The sequence below is a fragment of the Zalophus californianus genome, chromosome 16 (genome assembly GCF_009762305.2).
Source record: "Zalophus californianus isolate mZalCal1 chromosome 16, mZalCal1.pri.v2, whole genome shotgun sequence".
Lineage (NCBI taxonomy): Eukaryota > Metazoa > Chordata > Mammalia > Carnivora > Otariidae > Zalophus > Zalophus californianus.
This window is the reverse complement of record NC_045610.1, coordinates 57255839-57272529: the sequence shown is the minus strand read 5'-3', so window position 1 is coordinate 57272529 and position 16691 is coordinate 57255839. Positions and strand designations below refer to the sequence as shown.

Genomic DNA, 16691 nt, shown 5'->3' with positions numbered 1-16691 from the left:
GGGCCCAGGCCCGCCTCTGCCCCCCGCCCTCCCCCCATCCCCAGGAGCCCGCCCGGCCCAGGCAGGAAGGTGCCCCGGCTACGGAGCGCAGGAGGGCCCAAAGTTCTCAGCAGATCCCCTGCCTCGACCCAGGCTCTGGGGGGGGTGAAGGCTACCCAGAAGGGCAGCCTGGGGGGCTGGAGTCAGCCCCGGGGCAGAAGTCAGGGGTTGGGAAGGGTTTCTGGAGCCACACTCCTGCCCTAGGCCGCACGGCCAGGGTGAGGGGCTGTGCCCCAACTGTCTGGGGACGCTCGGCCTCCTCTGAGGGCAGAACTTCGGTGGGGGCAGCCCCCCTGCACCCTAAGCCCACCACCCCAGCCCTAGTGGCCCCTAACACCCCTCCCACAAACCCCAGCCCAGAATTCACCAGAAACCCTGTGCTCCTGGGGTCTCACTGCTGGCAGGCTGCCTGCTCTGCAGCTCCCCCTCCTGGCCCCCTCCGGCGCTGCACCACGTGCACACAACACAAGGTCTCCCCCACTGGGGCCTTTATTCATGAGGACCTTCCAGAACCCTCCATATTCCCACTCGAGGCTCAGGCCCCAGCACCCCACAGCTCAGCCTCCGGCAGGCGCCTGACAGGCGGGGGGGGGGGGAGGTGTCCAGAACAATCCAAATTAGCAACCCCTCCTCTTCGGTCCAGCTCCAGAAAAAGGCTGTCACTCTGGGGAAGGTCCTGCATCTTCTCTGCTCAGACATCTCCAGTGGGCTTGGCCTCAGGAGCAGGCTGGGGAGGGGACGGCTGCCAGGAACTGCCATTTGCTACTGGCTGTTGTCCCTCTCTTGCTGGTACCTCCTCTGCTCCCGGACGGCTTGTTCTAACAAGGGTAGGTTCATTCCTTCCACACAAGTCAGCACCCGGGCCTTCACCACGGAGCCTCCATCTGAAAGACAGAAGCACGAGGCACTAGCAGGTGACTGACCCCCTGTCAGCAACACACCTTACGGATGCATTCCAGCTGTTTCCCCCGGACTCGCTCTCAGGATGAGTTTGAAGGATGGCATTCGGGATACTGGTGATCTTTCTCTACTTGGGCTTCAGAATGGTGGGCCTGCTGCACACTATCCCCACGTGTGTCTGGAACTTGGGGGGTAGCCTGAAAATCCCACTTCTCCGTGGAGGAAGGGCCAGATAGATGGCCCCTCTACTGTCCGTCCTTTGTCATCTTAATTCCCGCCACCTTCTCTGCCCCAAGTGCCCAGGGTTGAGGAGGGGTCGCAATCACCACCCCAGTTCTCCATCTGTACTAAGGGAAGGGCCTCCTTGGCATACTGGGCCCCACTGGCATTGAAAATTGGGGCAAAGAGAACCCCATAATTAGTAAATCCAAGGGGAGAGTTTGGCCTTGTAGAGGTAAGTCATCCTACCCTGGATGAGGGGCTGGGAGGTGCTTCTAGCACATTGCTATGTTGACCTGATGGAAAGATCTGTCAACGTGCAGGTGACATCAAGCAGGAGAGACATCTGGGCCTACCCTAACAGGTTTTTTGTTTTTTTGTTTTTTTGTTTAAGTAGGCTCCACAGGGGTTGAGAGAACAACCCCGAGATCAAGAGTCAGATGCTCAACCCACTGAGCCACCCAGGAGCCCCGGTTTTTTATTTTTTTCATCCATGTTCTTTATGCTCTCTGCTCACGTCAACAAACATAATCAGTGTTCTAGGACATCCTGTTTCCTTTGATGCGGTTTTGAGATACAGTCTTGCTGGTTAGATAGGTCATGCCTTGCCTTCCTCCTAGTCTAGACCACTTTCCTTCCTTCCTCCCTTCCTCCCTTCCTTCCTCCCTTCCTCCCTCCCTCCCTCCTACTCTCTGTCTCTTTCTCTTTTTAAGTAGGCTCTACACCCAATGTGGGGCTTGACCCTGGCACGGGGCTCGATTTCATGACCGCGAGATCATGACCTGAGCCGAAACCAAGAGGCAGATGCTTAACTGACTAAGCTACCCAGGCGCCCTGCACAGAACTTTCCTTACATGATGCCTATCAGCTCTTTCCTCCCATCAGCCTGGGGAAACCCTCCCTTCTAGATTTATATTGAGGAACATGTTGTTTCTCCCTGGGAATGAAAAACATTATTAAACACGGAAGTGACCTTAAGAAATATGATTATCACAAGGGACAAACTGGGCAATTCTGTCAGTCCACCTGCAGGTCCTTGTAACCGGGATACAAGGAGAGGCGTTTGAAGAAATAACTGCAGGGAGGGGAGAACAGAGTCTGCAGACAAGACGGCTAGAGAGTCCTTCAGGGGAATTTTTTTCAAGCTTAACAAATCCAGAGCAACAGAGGGACTGGAGTGCCAAGGGCAGTGGGAATGCAGCGGGTGGAGGCATGGGTAAGAGAGAGGGAAGGGGGCATGGAAAAAACAGACCTTCTTTTAGGATGTCTGTCCGAGCAGGGAAGGAGGGTCATAGCGAGGTAGGGACACAGAGCAGAAGATGATGAAGACTGTTATTATTTTAATACAGAAGAAGCTTGAGTGATTTATACGCTGAGAGGGAAGGGGCAGTGGTAACAGGTTAAGGACTCAGTTGAGAGGGCAGAGGCCCCGTGGGAGGACAGCCCTGAGTCACGCTGCAGGGAAGATGGGCCCTTCCTCCTCCCAGACGGGAAGAAAGGGGCCACTGGCGGGGGTGGACATGGGTAATTTTGGGAGGGGCTCCTGCTGCAGCCTCTGTCGGACCTGGGACGTAGGAGGTGAGGCAGTCTACTGAAAGGGGCGAGGAGGTGATGAAGGAGGGGTCTCCTGTGACAGCTGAGTGCCAGATGGTGGGAGGGGGGTGGACCGGGACTTGCACAAGGCCCTAGTGCAGGCAGCGGTGATGGAAGGCAAGGGCCAGAAGCTTCCACCAGGAAAGGGGTTGCCGTGGCAGCGAGACCTGGCTGGAGCAGAGGAAAGTGAACAGGCGAGAAGGCAGGAGAAAAAGGAGCCCAAAGTGCACAGGTCCTGTGGGGTGAAGAGCAGGGAGGTACCAGGAGTCACGGCTGCAGTCCCAGGTGGCAGAGGTGTGGCTGTGGCCGTGGGAGGCAGAAGTGGGGCAGAACCGGCTGGCTGCAGAGAAGAACAAAGGTGTGAATGGCAAACCCGAGTGGCTAGCAGGCTGCTGGCCCCACCTCTGGGCCCTGCGGCATGTGTGACCAGGGAGTATGACCAGGCTGTACATGGGGATGGGAGGGGAACTGCGGTCCTGGGAAAGAGCCAGGTTTCAGGCAGACGAGGGCGTAAAAAGGAGCCCTTCAGGGAGGAGCGAAGGTTCCAGAAGACACAACAGGAAGGCTTGTAAGGGCAGGGACCAGCTAGAAGAAAACCAGGCAGGTAGGATTTATGGCGAGGGCTCGAGGGCAGCCTCTCGCTGTAGGCAAGGTCACCTACAGCCTGGGAATTCTCCTAGGGACTCTGAAGCAGAACTGAGGAAAGGCTGTGTCCCAGCACCTCCGCCCTGGGAGGAAGCCCTCAGACACTCGGATGGTGCGCCAAGAACCTGTCAGAGCCAGGGGGTTTCTGGCAGGCATTTCTTCACCTTTTTGGTCTCCTCAGCTCGCTGTGTGCACACATTTCAGGAAAGTCACTTTATTTTTCTTTTTAAGTTTTATTTATTTAAGTAATCTCTACACCCAACGTGGGGCTCGAATGCACGACCCCGAGATCAAGAATCACGTGCTCTTATCACTGAGCCGGCCAGGTGCCCCAAAAAGGTGACTTTAGGAGGCCTCTTGTCTGTCCTTAGAGCTGCTAAGCTTGCCACCTGACAGATCTGTGTCTAGTTGATGTTTGTGCCCCACTGGACTTAGGACCTGACCAGGACCAGACACATAGAGGTTTGAAAGCAGCCAGGCAGGAATGTTGCAGACTAGGGATCAGCAGCCACCTCCACACTCAGCCCACACTCCGGCCCTTCCTCCCCATCGCTGTCTTTACTTCCGTGTGTCAGTTTCAAACGATGAGCGCGTCTTACTGAGAAATTAGAAATTTAGGGGGGAGTTTTTTCTTAACCAAAAAAAAAAAAAAAACCAACCACAAAAAAACACCCACACAGATTGTGATGAAAATAATGAGAAGCAGTCAAGTAGCCAGAGCCCAGGGAGAATGCTGCCTGACCTGAGGCTTGATCATTCAGGTTCAGGTTTGGGGGGTGGGGGCAAGGACACTTGAGAGTGTTGCTTGCTGCCTGTGCCTTCCAGGTGTGTCGAGGCTGATCCATCTGCTTCTACAGTGTGGCCTTTGGGGCAGGCCCAGGTGTTGCTGGCTGATCCCTGATGTGTGGCGTTCCTGCCGTGCTTTTGTGGACCTTTCGTGGACCGATCGGAGCAGCCACTGGAGCAGCCAGTGGTAACGATCGTTGCCTGGATTCATTATTTTATCAGGACTTTTAAATAAGTGCCTTTCAACATTTCCTGCATTTATGCACTGTGATTCTTCTCTCAAGAACATTTCCTCATCAACCGTGAGCCATCCCTGAACTACAATCCATTCAGAAAAAGGCAGGGGAAAGAAGGTTTAATGCAACCAGGAGGAAGCAATCAGCCAATTCCAGACCCGAGTTCTCTAATAAATGGCATAAAAAAAAAAAAAAAAAGACAGAACTCTTACGGAAACTTGGGGTACATAAGCCAAACGCAATAAATGGACTTCGGATCCTGATCTGAACTAACCAATTTTAAAAAGCCATGGAGGGAAGGGAGTGAACACAGACAAGATACTAGGGTACATCAAGGGACAGCTGTTTTGTTGGGGGTGACGGTGGTGGTGGTGGAGGCATATGAGGTGTTTACGGGGAAATGAAATGATGTCAGATTTGCTCCAAAAGACACCAGCAAAGTATTTGTATCTGTATTTGCAGTCGGGCCTTAGCACCCTGGACACTGGGCTGTAGGCTCCCGGGAGCTCCAAGGATGCACTGCAGGGCTGGGGGTACAGGAGAAAGCCTCAGGTGACCTAGGCTATAGTCAAAGTGGAAATCATTTGTGCAAAGGCCCTTTGTACCCATTCCCACCCTCATTCCTGATGCCTCTCTCAAATCAATAAGAGGGCAGGAATTCTGCAAGCTAGCTCAAAGGCTTAAGCCTGAATAAAGATTAACTTTTATTAAATCAAAGATAATTAAAGTAAGCACCATCTAATAACATTTTTTCTAGCACATTTCATCCAGCATTAAAAACCACCATGACTTTTAGGAAGGAAGCTGGTGTTATAAGGTAAGAAACATAAATGTTTGCATCCTTCAATAGAGCAATTCTATTTTTAGGAAACTATCCTGAAGAAATAATCAGAAAATGGACAAAGACAGTGCATGAGAATATTAACTGCAGCATTTTTAATATATATCAAAGTATATAGTTTTTTTTTAATTTTTTACTTTTTTTTTTTTTTTTTTTAAGCAGGCTCCACACCCAGCATGGAGCCCAATGCGGGGCTTAAACTCACGACCCTGAGATCAAGACCTGAGTTGAGATCAAGAGTCAGACACTTAACCAACTGAGCCACCCAGGTGCCCCAAAAGATACATTTTTTAAAACATTTTTCCCCCTCTGACTATAAAAGCAATACATCTTCATTGTAAAATGCTAATACAAGTACAAAAAAAATCCCACAGTCCCACCACCCAGAAATAACTGCTATTAACATTTTGGTGAATAATCTTTCAAACTTCTATGTATATAAAAAAATGTATATTAGGTGTGCCTGGCTGGATCAGTCCATAGAGCACGCGACTCTTGATCTTGGGGTTTTAAGTTCAAGCCACAAGTTGGGTGTAGAGATTACTTAAAAATAAAATCTTAAAAAAAAAAAATGGGATCATACGATACATATTGTATCGTAAACTGCTTTTTCTTAGTAAGATATTGTGAACATCAGAGCACCTGGGTGGCTCAGTTAGCTGAGCGTCCGACTCTTGATTTCGGCTCAGGTCATGATGTCAGAATCATGGGATTAAGCTCTGCATTGGGCTCTGCGCTAGGCATGGAGACTGCTTGGGATTCTCCTCTCCTTCTGCCCCTCCCCACTTCCCCTTTCCCCGCTTCACCCCTGCTCACGCTGTCATGCGCTCTTTCTCAAAAAAAAGAAAAGAAGATATTGTGAACACCTCTTCATGTCAACTGATAAAAATTTACAGCACCATTTTTAATGGCTGCACAATATCCTACTAACTGAATATACCATAATTCCTTTAACCAGTAAATGCACAGTATATTTTTAAGAGCAAAAAATGGAAACAATATAAATGTGCAATGGCCTTGTGAATTGATACACATCTAATCTATAAAATATTATATAGCCATAAAACATTACTATATCTACAAAAATTTTAAAAACACGGGGAAATGTTTATGATACAATATGAAGCCTAAATAACCAGATACATTACATAGTATGGTATCAACCACGTAAAGGAAGACCACACAGGGGTAGCCAGGAGGGAAAGGCAAAGAATTCATCCAAGTACCTAGGTTTTAAAAAGCAACCTTCAACTCTTTTTTTTAAGATCTTATTCATTTATTTGAGATAGACAGTGAGAGAGAGCACAAGTGGAATGGGGAGCAGCAGAGGCAGAGGGAGAAGCAGACTCCCCGCCGAGCAGGGAGCCCGATGCGGGAACTTGATCCCAGGATCCCGGGATCATGACCTGAGCCGAAGGCAGACGCTTCACCGACTGAGCCACCCAGGCGCCCTGCAACCTTCAACTCTTGATGCCGGAGAGATTCTCCCAGGTTGCTGGGATTCCTTCCCTTCTATTTCTCTTACCCTGACTTCCTGGCCTGTTATTCCAGCCCCACCCTCGCCTGGCCTTAGTTTTCTAATCTGTGGAACAGCAACAATAAGACTCAGTTTAAAGACCTGGTGGGCAAATTCAAGAAGATGGAAGCCAACAGTGTAGTACCAGGCCTGGCATGTGGTGGGCCTTCAGAAATTAGTGATTTCTTTCTTCTCTCGCTTCCCTAGAGCAGGTCCACTGAGCCCAATCACATCTGTTTCCCATGAGTCCTTGAACTTGTGGGCTGATTCGGAAGGGAAGCTGGCCCCGTGGGGGACTCCCGTTGGGTCAGAAGCCAGGCCCAGTCCCTGAAGACTGCCCCACCCAGGACCCAGAGTGAAAAGGGAATGTGAAGCCATGGCTCACCCTCATGCTCCAGCTCTCCAAGGACAAGGTATAGGGAGTCTTTCTGGACTTGGAACGGCTCCACCAACTTGGTGCAGACCAGGATCTGGTGCTCGTCAGATCCATGCTGTGCTCTCAGCGTCACTCGGGATTGGGTCATATCATAGAGGCACAACCTGCAGGTCACAGAAAGTGTGATCATTTTTGCCCACAAAGAGAACAAACACAAAAAGCTTAAAAGGTTCTGGGAGGCCAATATACCCATGGGCCTCTGATCAGAGAAATAAAAATGGCAGCAACAAGTCAGAAAAATTGTTTTCAGTCTACATTGTAAAGATATAAATTACATGCACTACAAGGCACCTGTTTAAAGAATGTTGACAAAAGTATACACTGATGTCACCAGCACCCCAATTAAGATGCCCATTTCCATCACCCCAAAAGTTCCCTTGTGCCACTACTCTGAAGTCAATCTCCCCATCTCCCATGCCAGGCAACCACTGATCTGCTTTTGGTCCCTACAGGTGTGTTTTCCTACTCAAGCACCTCATATAAATAGGATCACAACAGCATGTATTCTTTGGTATCTAGCTTCTTTCACTCAGAGTGATGGTTTCGAGATTCATCTGTGCTGTTGGGTAAATCAGTGGTTTATTCCTTCTATTGTTCAATAGCACTCTGCTGAAATTATTGAAAATAATTTGTGTATCCATTCATCAGCTTGTATGGTTTGCTTCCAGTGTTGGGCTATTATGAATAAACTGGTATGAACTTTTGCAGACAAATCTCTTTGCTGACATATGTTTTCATTTCTCTTAGGTAAATACCCAAGTGGGACTGCATAGTTATATGGTCAACCTGTCTATTAAACTCTAAAAGAAATTGCTGAATTATTTTTCAAAGTGGTTGTGCTATTTTACACTCCCAGCAGCAACATGTGAGGGTTCTAGTGACTCCACATTCTGGCCAGTACTTGGTATGGTCAGTCTTTTTAATTTTAGCCATCCCAGTGTCCTAGTGGGCATGAAAATACCGTACCGTTGTGGTTTTTTCTTTTTTTTTAAAGATTTTATTTATTTAGGGGCGGCTGGGTGGCTCAGTTGTTAAGCATCTACCTTCGGCTCAGGTCATGATCCCAGGGTCCTGGGATCGAGCCCCGCATCGGGCTCCCTGCTCGGCGGGAAGCCTGCTTCTCCCTCCCCCACTCCCCCTGCTTGTGTTCCCTCTCTCGCTGTGTCTGTCTCTGTCAAATAAATGAATAAAATCTTTAAAAAAAAGAAAAGTTCCCTCCTGCATTTTCATATTCCTCCAACACACCACACCCAGGCAATCCTTGCAGGCAATCGGCCTGCTTTTTTTTCCACTATAGATTTTTTTTGCATTTTCTAAACTTTTACATAAATGGAGCCATACAACATCTAATTTTTTTTGGCCTGGTTTTCTTTTTTCTTTTCTTTTCTTTTCCTTCCTTCCTCCCTCCCTCCCTCCCTCCCTTCTTCTTTCTTTTCTTTCTTTCTTTCTTTCTTTCTTTCTTTCTTTCTTTCTTTCTTTCTTTCTTTCTTTCTTTCTTTCTTTCTTTCTTTCTTTCCTTCCTTCCTTCTTTCCTTCCTTCCTTCCTTCCTTTGTTTCTCTCTCTCTCTTTCTAACGATTTTATTTTTTTAAAGTAACACGCAGCTTGAACTCACAACCCTGAGATCGAGAGTCGTATGTTACTGACTGAGCCACCCAGGTGCCCCATCAATAGTCTTTTTAAGTTCAGCCACTCTAGTGGGCATATAGGAGTACCTCATTGCAGTTTTAATTTGCATTTCCCTAATGATACTATACATATGTGGTGTGAACACACACCCATCCACATATTCATGTACATCCATACATGAGCGTGTCTAAAGTAATCACCAAAAGATTAGCAACGGCTGTCCAGAGAGAGGGATTACGGGTGATTTTCACTTGCTTTCTTTACACTTATATGGATTGTCTACCTTTTTTCCATTGAAAACATATTAATGTTTTAGCACTTAAAAAATAAGTTGACAAGGGACGCCCGGCTGGCTCAGTCAGGGGTGCGTGTGACTCTTGATCTTGGGGTCATGAGTTTAAGCCCCATGTTGGGTGTAGAGATTACTTGAATAAATAAAACTTTAAAAATTAAAAAAAAAAACTAGACAAACTTATAATAACACCATTTTAATTGTTTTTTTCTGGCGGGGGGGGTGTGGGAGGCACTGAAACATCCCCCCACCCTATGAAAAAAACCATTCTCACCTGCCGAATGTTCTCAGTGTGCCCCCGTTGGGCACTTGGCCAGCACTGACCTCCCAGGGGAAGTAATAGATCCCAGGTTTGGGCAGCATCTCAAATAGCTGGGCAGGATTTCTGAAGATTCCTGACAAACCAAGCAGACCACAAGACTGAGATTAGCAGATACCCGAGACCAGCATCACCTGAAAGGCTAGTTCCAGTGGCACTTTAATATTTAAAGATATTTAAGAGTGGGAGTTTAATATTTAAAAAATTTTTTGATCGGTTATGCATTCACTAATTAATTAATTTATTTGACAGAGAGAGACACAGCGAGAGAGGGAAGACAAGCAGGGGGAGTGGGAGAAGGAGAAGCAGGCTTCCCGCAGAGCAGGGAGCCCGACGCGGGGCTTGATCCCAGGACCCTGGGACCATGACCTGAGCCGAAGGCAGACGCTTAACGACTGAACCAACCAGGCGCCCCATTCACTAATCTAAAAAAGCAAAATGATATAATCTGGGAGATGCAGTCTGTTGGGTGTGGGAATCTTGGGTTTCGGCTTGGGTCGTGATCTCACGGAGTGAGATCAAGCCCCGTGTCAGGTTCCTTGCTCTGCATGGAGTCCGCTTGAAACCTCTCTCTCTCTCCCTCTGCCCCACGAGCACCCCCCCATGCATACGCATGCTTTCTCTCTCAAATAAATAAGTCTTAAAAAAAAAAAAAATCTACGTGGAGAACTGTCGTCCCACTCCGATCCCCCCAAAAAGGGGTCTATAAAAGGACAGACAGTATCTCACCATCTCTGTCACAACTATTCAATGCTGCCATAATAGTATGAAGACAGTCACAGACAATACATAGAGAAACGAGCGAAGCCGAGTGAGGCTTGCTCCTTAAGCTTTATTTACAAAAACATGCAATGAGCTGGATCTGATCTGTGTTGAAGTTTGCCAACCCTGGCAAAGAAAATCATCTTTATTTATTTCTTATGTAACCTTCCAGGGTTTCATTATGCAAACAATAAGAAAGATACTTATTTCCCCGCTATACTCTAAGTTTCTTTTTTTTTTTTTAAGATTTTATTTATTTATTTGAGAGAGAGCGAGCACGAGCAGGGGTGGGGGAGGGACAGAGGGAGAGAATCTCAAGGAGACTCCACACCCATCACACAGTGTGCAGCCAGACTCGGGGCTCAATCTCATGACCCCGAAATCATGACCTGAGCTGAAATCAAGAGTCGGATGTTTAACCGACTAAGCCACCAGGTAGGTGCCTAACCCCTTCCCTCCCTCTATACTATATATGCTGTTCTGTATTTTGATTTTTTTTCACCCAGTGTATTTTTTTAAGATTTTATTTATTTATTAGTCAGAGAGAGAGAGAGAAAGAGAGCAGGAGCACAAGCAGGGGGAGTGGGAGAGGGAGAAGCAGGCTTCCCACCGAGCAGGGAGCCCGATGCGGGACTTGATCCAGGATTTGGGATCCTGACCTGAGCTGAAGGCAGATGCTTAACCAACTGAGCCACCCAGATGCCCCAATATATTTTGACATTCTTTCATAATTGTACATAAAGTGAGTCTTCCTTTTTTTTTAGTAGGCTCCACACCCAGCGCAGAACTCAGTGGGGGGCCTGAACCAATGACCCTGAGATCAAGACCCAAGCTGAGATCAAGAGTTGGATGCCCAACCGACCAAGCCACCCAGATGCCCCTACAGGTTTGGTTTTTTAAATATAAATCTAAAACTATTCTAAAATAAAAAGGTTATTAAAAAAAAAAAATGAAGACCCCAGGGGTGCCAGGGTGGCACCCTTCCATTTGGGTTTGTCGGATGTTTTTCTCCTGGTTAGACTAGGGTTATGAGTTTTGTTAGTAATTTTAAAAAGAGAAAGAAAACACTGGTTTAATAAGTCATGTGATAATAATGCAAAGGACACTTGGCAGGCTTTTTAAGATGAGGCATTGTATGCACTCATATGGCAAGATCGCCAAGATAGACCATCAGGAGAAAAGGTAAGGAGCAGGCATGTACATTAAATATGTACATCTGTGTATGTGTGAAAGAACACTCCAGAACATGAGGATCCACGTGTAGAAAATGTTAGAGAAGTGTGGATTCAGGAAAAATTATTCAGGGACAAAGGGACCCTGAAGGTGATAGGCTTCAACTGTTTAACAGGCGAAGCCAAGGGAGACAGAAACACAGGAAATGTCAATGAAATCATCCCAAGTAAGATCCTTGCAGAAGCCAGATGATACAGCTTTAGCACAGAAGCTTAATGTTAGGGGCGCCTGGGTGGCTCACCTGATTAAGCGTCTGACTCTTGATCTCAGCCCAGGTCTTGATCTCAGGGTCGTGAGTTCAAGCCCCACATTGGGATCTGCACTGGGCATGGAGCCTACTTAATTTAAAAAAAAAAAAAAAGGTGAAAGAAACTTAATGTTACTTAGAACCTTGCATAACAGGTGTTGGTATCCTCTAACGAGGTCATCAGGCACTGTCACTGGTCAATGTTCAAGGATCATTTCAAGTCAGAACAACAGCACAGGGGCAACTGGCCAAGGCCTAGTCCTATTGCCCTAAGTGCAGATGTTCTGTATCCCTGCGACCAGGGAATGGAGCCATTCCTGGCTCCAGAAATGAGAGCCCCCAAATCATCTCTGGCATAAGAGAGAAGCAAAAAACAAAACAAAGCAAAACCAAAAATCAGCCAAGAAAAAACTGTATTGGTTCCTGTTTTGGGATAATGGGGACAATTCTGTCCCATCTAGCAAAAAGGTAAAAACTTACCCTTTTTATAAAAAGTAATTTTTGTAGGGGTACCTGGGTGGCTTAGTCGGTTAAGCGTCCGACTGTTGGTTTCTGCTCAGGTCATGTGTGATCTCAAGGTCCCAGGCTTGAGCCCTGCATTGGGCTCTGTGCTTAGTGGTGAGTCTACTTGAGGATTCTCTCCCTCTACCCCTCCCCCCACCCCTCCCCATCTAAAATAAATAAATCTTAAAAGAAAGTAATTTTTCTACTCTCAAGTATCACATATACTATAAGCTAAGCTATAAATAACTATGTCATTAAATTTATTTTTATTTCTTATTTTATTCATACAGTAGAATTGACTCTTTGGAGGGGTATATGCTTTTGCAAATTTCAACCTCACTGATTTTTTTTCAAGTTTATTTATTTATTTAAGTAATCTCTATGCCCAACACGGGGCTCAAACCCACAACCCTGAGATCAAGAGTAGCATGCTCTTCTGACTGAACCAGTCAGGTGCCCCATCATTGATTACTCATTCATCTATTTCTTTATGTTTAAAGATTTTATTTATTATTTATTTGAGAGAGAAAGAGCACAGGAGTGGGGTGAGGGGCAGAGGGAGAAGCAGACTCCCCGCTGAGCAGGGAGCCTGATTAAGGGTTCAATCCCAGGACCCTGAGATCATGACCTGAGCCAAAGGCAGACACCTGACTGACTGAGCTACCCAGGTACCCCAGTTTATATTTTATTTTATTTTATTTATTTTTTAAAGATTTATTTATTTTGGGGGGGGTGAGGGGCAGAGGGAGAGAATCATCAAGCAGACTCCCCGCTGAGTGCAGAGCCCTACGCAGGGCTCAATCCCACAACCCACTAGAATACGACCTGAGCTGAAACCAAGAGCCAGACGCCCATGCAACTGAGCCACCCAGGTGCCCCACCCCTGATTTTTTTTTTTCAAGCAAAAGTTGCTATGTGTTTATCAAGACATTTCTGTTAATTTCCTTAAGCGCAGCTGGCTCAGTAAATCATCCATATAACATCAGACATGGAAGAAAGTTTCTGAGATGTATCAAGGCTGGCTTTTCTTATGGCTTAGCCAGGTTTCAGTTTGAGTAATGGTATAACCTGTACTGTAGAGCCTTGCCCTTTCCATTCCCCAAGGCAAAACATCCACTGCTGGGAGAAAAATCCACAGTATGAACAAGAGAGATAGGCTTCTTTTTTTAATGACTGGGAAATTTTGAAAAGTACCATACAGGAAGGATGGGAAGGATGGTGACCCGATCTGACTGCTTCTTTCATTTTTTTCCGAAGCAATTGGTAAGATTTCTATAGTAGGACTGAAGGTCAGAAAAGTAATACCTGTAACTAAGTTCATGATAGCTTTTATCAGTTTTGGGTTTCTTTCTTGGAGATAAGAATCTTCTTGTAGGGGCACCTGGGTGGCTCAGTCATTAAGCATCTGCCTTCGGCTCGGGTCATGATCTGGCTCAGGTCATGATCTCAGGGTCTTGAGATTGAGACCCGCACTGGGCTCCCTGCTCAGAGGGGAGTCTGCCTCTCCCTGTGCCCCCCACCCCCCACTCATGCGTGCTCTCACTCTTGCTCTCAAAAATTAATAAATAAAATCTTAAAAAAAAATACATATTGAATCTATGCATTTCACTCCCTCCACAGTGCAAGCTTTCATTAGCTTTAAAACTGGTCTGTTTCCACTATTTTCCTTCTATTGCTCACTTTCTTCAGAACAACCAGAGCGGTATTTTAAAATGGAAACTATGCCACAGGGAGTATTTTCTGCCAGAACCTCAAGTCTGAATCTAACAATGCCTCTAGATACAACCAACAGCTTACAGAAAATACAGAAACCGAGGAACAAATCAAAGACATCACAGAGATGGTAAAATCCAGATTGTGGGAAATTCAATGCGAAAAATCACCTACCTTTTTCTTCTGTTTCTTTCTTTCTTTTTTTTTAAGGTCACACCAGGTGTGACCCTGAGATCAAGACCTGAGCCACTCAGGTGCCGCTTGACCTAGCTTTTTCAACAAGTAAGTTGAAGGAAAAAATTGTACAGTGGAAACCTATACATTAAAAGAGGCTTAAGATTCTTATCAACCAACTGCAACGTGCAGAATTTGTTTGGACCCTGATTTGAACTAACTAGCTGTAGCCAATTTTTTACGAAACATTCGAATATTGATTGTAATGACCACAAGAAATTTTTGTTAATATTTCCAATTGTGATAATGGTATTGGGATTGTGTTAAAAATAGTTTAAAGATACATACTAAAAGTCTTTATGGATATGATATCAGATTTGCTTAAAGTTAACACGGAGGGGAATTGGGTGAAGGTACAGTGGATAATTATTGGACCTGGGTGAAAAGTAGATGGAGTTTATTTTATTATTCCTTCTACCTTTGTACATGTTTGAACATTTCCACAATTAATACTTAAAAATGTAAATCAGGTCACAAAACCCCACTGAAAATCAATTAAAGGCTTCCTATTATAAATTCCTATTAAAATTTAAAGTCTTTGTGTTGGCCCACAATGTCACATGGGGTCTGCACCCAGCCTACGTCTCAGCTCTCAGGTCTGCCATCACACTTCCTCTAGCTCACGCTCACCCTCAGGACCTGCATACTTGATTTTCCTCAGACTTGAGCAGACTTCCCCAGACCTTCACATAACTGGTTCTCTTTCCCTATTTAGGTCTCAGTTCATCCTCCGACTCCTCAGCAAGGCCTTTCCTGTCTACCCTATCTAAATTAGCATTCTCCACCACCCCCAGTCCCTCTATTCCCTTAGCTTGATTTATTTTCTTCACTGTAGTTTACTAAGTAATAGAATTTCAGAGTGTGATCTGTTTACTTCTTTAATGCCTCTGTCTCCCACTAGATTATCAGCTCTATGAGGGCATTATTCCTCACAGTATCCCCTGTGCCTAAAACCGTGTCTGGCCATTATTAAATATTTATTGAATAGATTAATGTATTCATGAAGAAGATCATCTACCCCCACACTCAGCCTGGACACAGAGAACCCAAACCACATCTTAATGCCTACATTAACAGAACTTTGTGGTCCTGTGCCTTCATTAGCATTTTTTTTAACTCTTCTTGACTGTCCAGCCCAGGCAAATGATTTAACCATTAACAGCCAGTTTGCCTTCTGAGGTTATCTGAATTCCCTCACCTTGATGTTTCCACCAATTTTCTGCTGTTGTACAGAGGTTCTTACCCAGTCCTGAAATGAAAGACACGCCTTAGACTAAACTTCCAACTCTCAATAAATTCTGGCCTTACCTTCTCCTAGACATGCCTAAGGTTTGCCAAGTGTTTTTCCTTACTTGAGTAAGCAATCACCTCACCTTTGTCTTATGATGTTGTGTTGGTGGTATTTGGAGAGGGAGCTTTTGACAAGAGGACTACGATCCAAACACAGCAGCCAAACTAAGTATTTTAATGCCGGGGGGCCTTAAAAACATAATCAGTAACAGTGCCTTGCCCTGATATATTGGAGTCTGGGGCAAAAGGAAAAATCAGTAATAATGATCTTGTCTTTATTAATCTTAATTAGTGCTCCCTTAAATTATATCGGAGGTGAATGCCTCATTTACCTTACCGTATTTCCGGGACTGTTACTAAAAACTGATGCAATAAATAACAAGAGTATGAAGTGCACAGTTTTAAAAAAAACAGTGGATTCGTATGTTGAAGTTATAAGGGTATATGAGGGAGAGATAAAGGAGATGGTGTAGTGTGCTCTATCTTCATTAAGTATTAAGTCAAAAGGTAACTAAAACAAATCAAGAGCTAGCATGTATTTTATGTAATCAGAATTAAAAACACAACTGGTTAGAAGTGGCTGCCTCTGAGGATGGGGAGCTTTTCCTTTTTATTACAAATTCTGCGATACTAGGTTTCCTAAACATGGACATCTATTACTTTGATGACGACAGTGATAACTGTGAAAGCAAAAAAGTCTGGATTCCAAGACTTCTAAACGGCCAGCTCGGCCACATTCTGGTCCACACCCACCCCCTAAATGGGGAGGAGGGCCCGCAATCCCACACCCAGCTCCCCGAAGCCAATGCTTCTGGCAGCAAGAATGCCATTATCTTAACAAAAGATTACTAGAGGCCTCTTCCCAGGGCGACTTTCGTCCTCCTTTTTTTCTCCAATTTGGGAGGGTCTGGGGAAACCCTACGACAACCCTCCCCAGCAGCGCCGCGTGGCCCAGAAGTTCAAACCACCTCCACCCCCCGTCCCCACCAATGACCTTCAGCCCTCGGGAGGCCTCTACAGGCGGACCCGGAAGCGGCGGGACCGACAAGTCCCAAGCGCAGGCGCAATCCTCCTCAGCCGCGTGGCCCCGCCCCTTCCCGACCTCCTCGCCAACCTGTCGCGGCGTCGCAGCGGCCTCGGGTTCCCTTTTTCCGTCTCGCGCGATCGCGTGACGAGAGAGGGGCGGGTGACCAGGAGCGCCTGGCTTTCCTCCCTCCCCGCCCCCCTGGGCAATTTCTTGACGGTCTTCCGGGGTTGC

The 16691-nt window shown here is 46.3% G+C and overlaps 2 protein-coding genes across 6 annotated transcripts in view; both read right to left on the bottom strand.

Moving 5' to 3' along the window:
* LOC113939299 (60S ribosomal protein L35a-like) overlaps positions 1–16691 on the bottom strand; it is a 426207-nt gene that overhangs the window by 397966 nt on the left and 11550 nt on the right. The window lies entirely within an intron of this gene.
* On the bottom strand, positions 506–16690 carry TEN1 (TEN1 subunit of CST complex). 5 transcript variants are annotated; one of them, XM_027625131.2, is made up of 5 exons: positions 16548–16690; positions 15342–15392; positions 9406–9526; positions 7161–7315; positions 506–923 (listed from the first exon to the last, which is right to left on the bottom strand). In XM_027625131.2, exons 3-5 carry the CDS (start codon positions 9492–9494, stop codon positions 802–804), a joined length of 366 nt encoding a protein of 121 aa, XP_027480932.1. In that variant the 5' UTR covers positions 9495–9526; positions 15342–15392; positions 16548–16690; the 3' UTR covers positions 506–801. The 5 variants fall into 5 exon arrangements, with proteins under 5 accessions (XP_027480932.1, XP_027480931.1, XP_027480934.1 ...); XM_027625130.2 differs by lacking the exon at positions 15342–15392 and adding an exon at positions 11687–11783; XM_027625133.2 differs by lacking the exon at positions 15342–15392 and adding an exon at positions 11687–11780.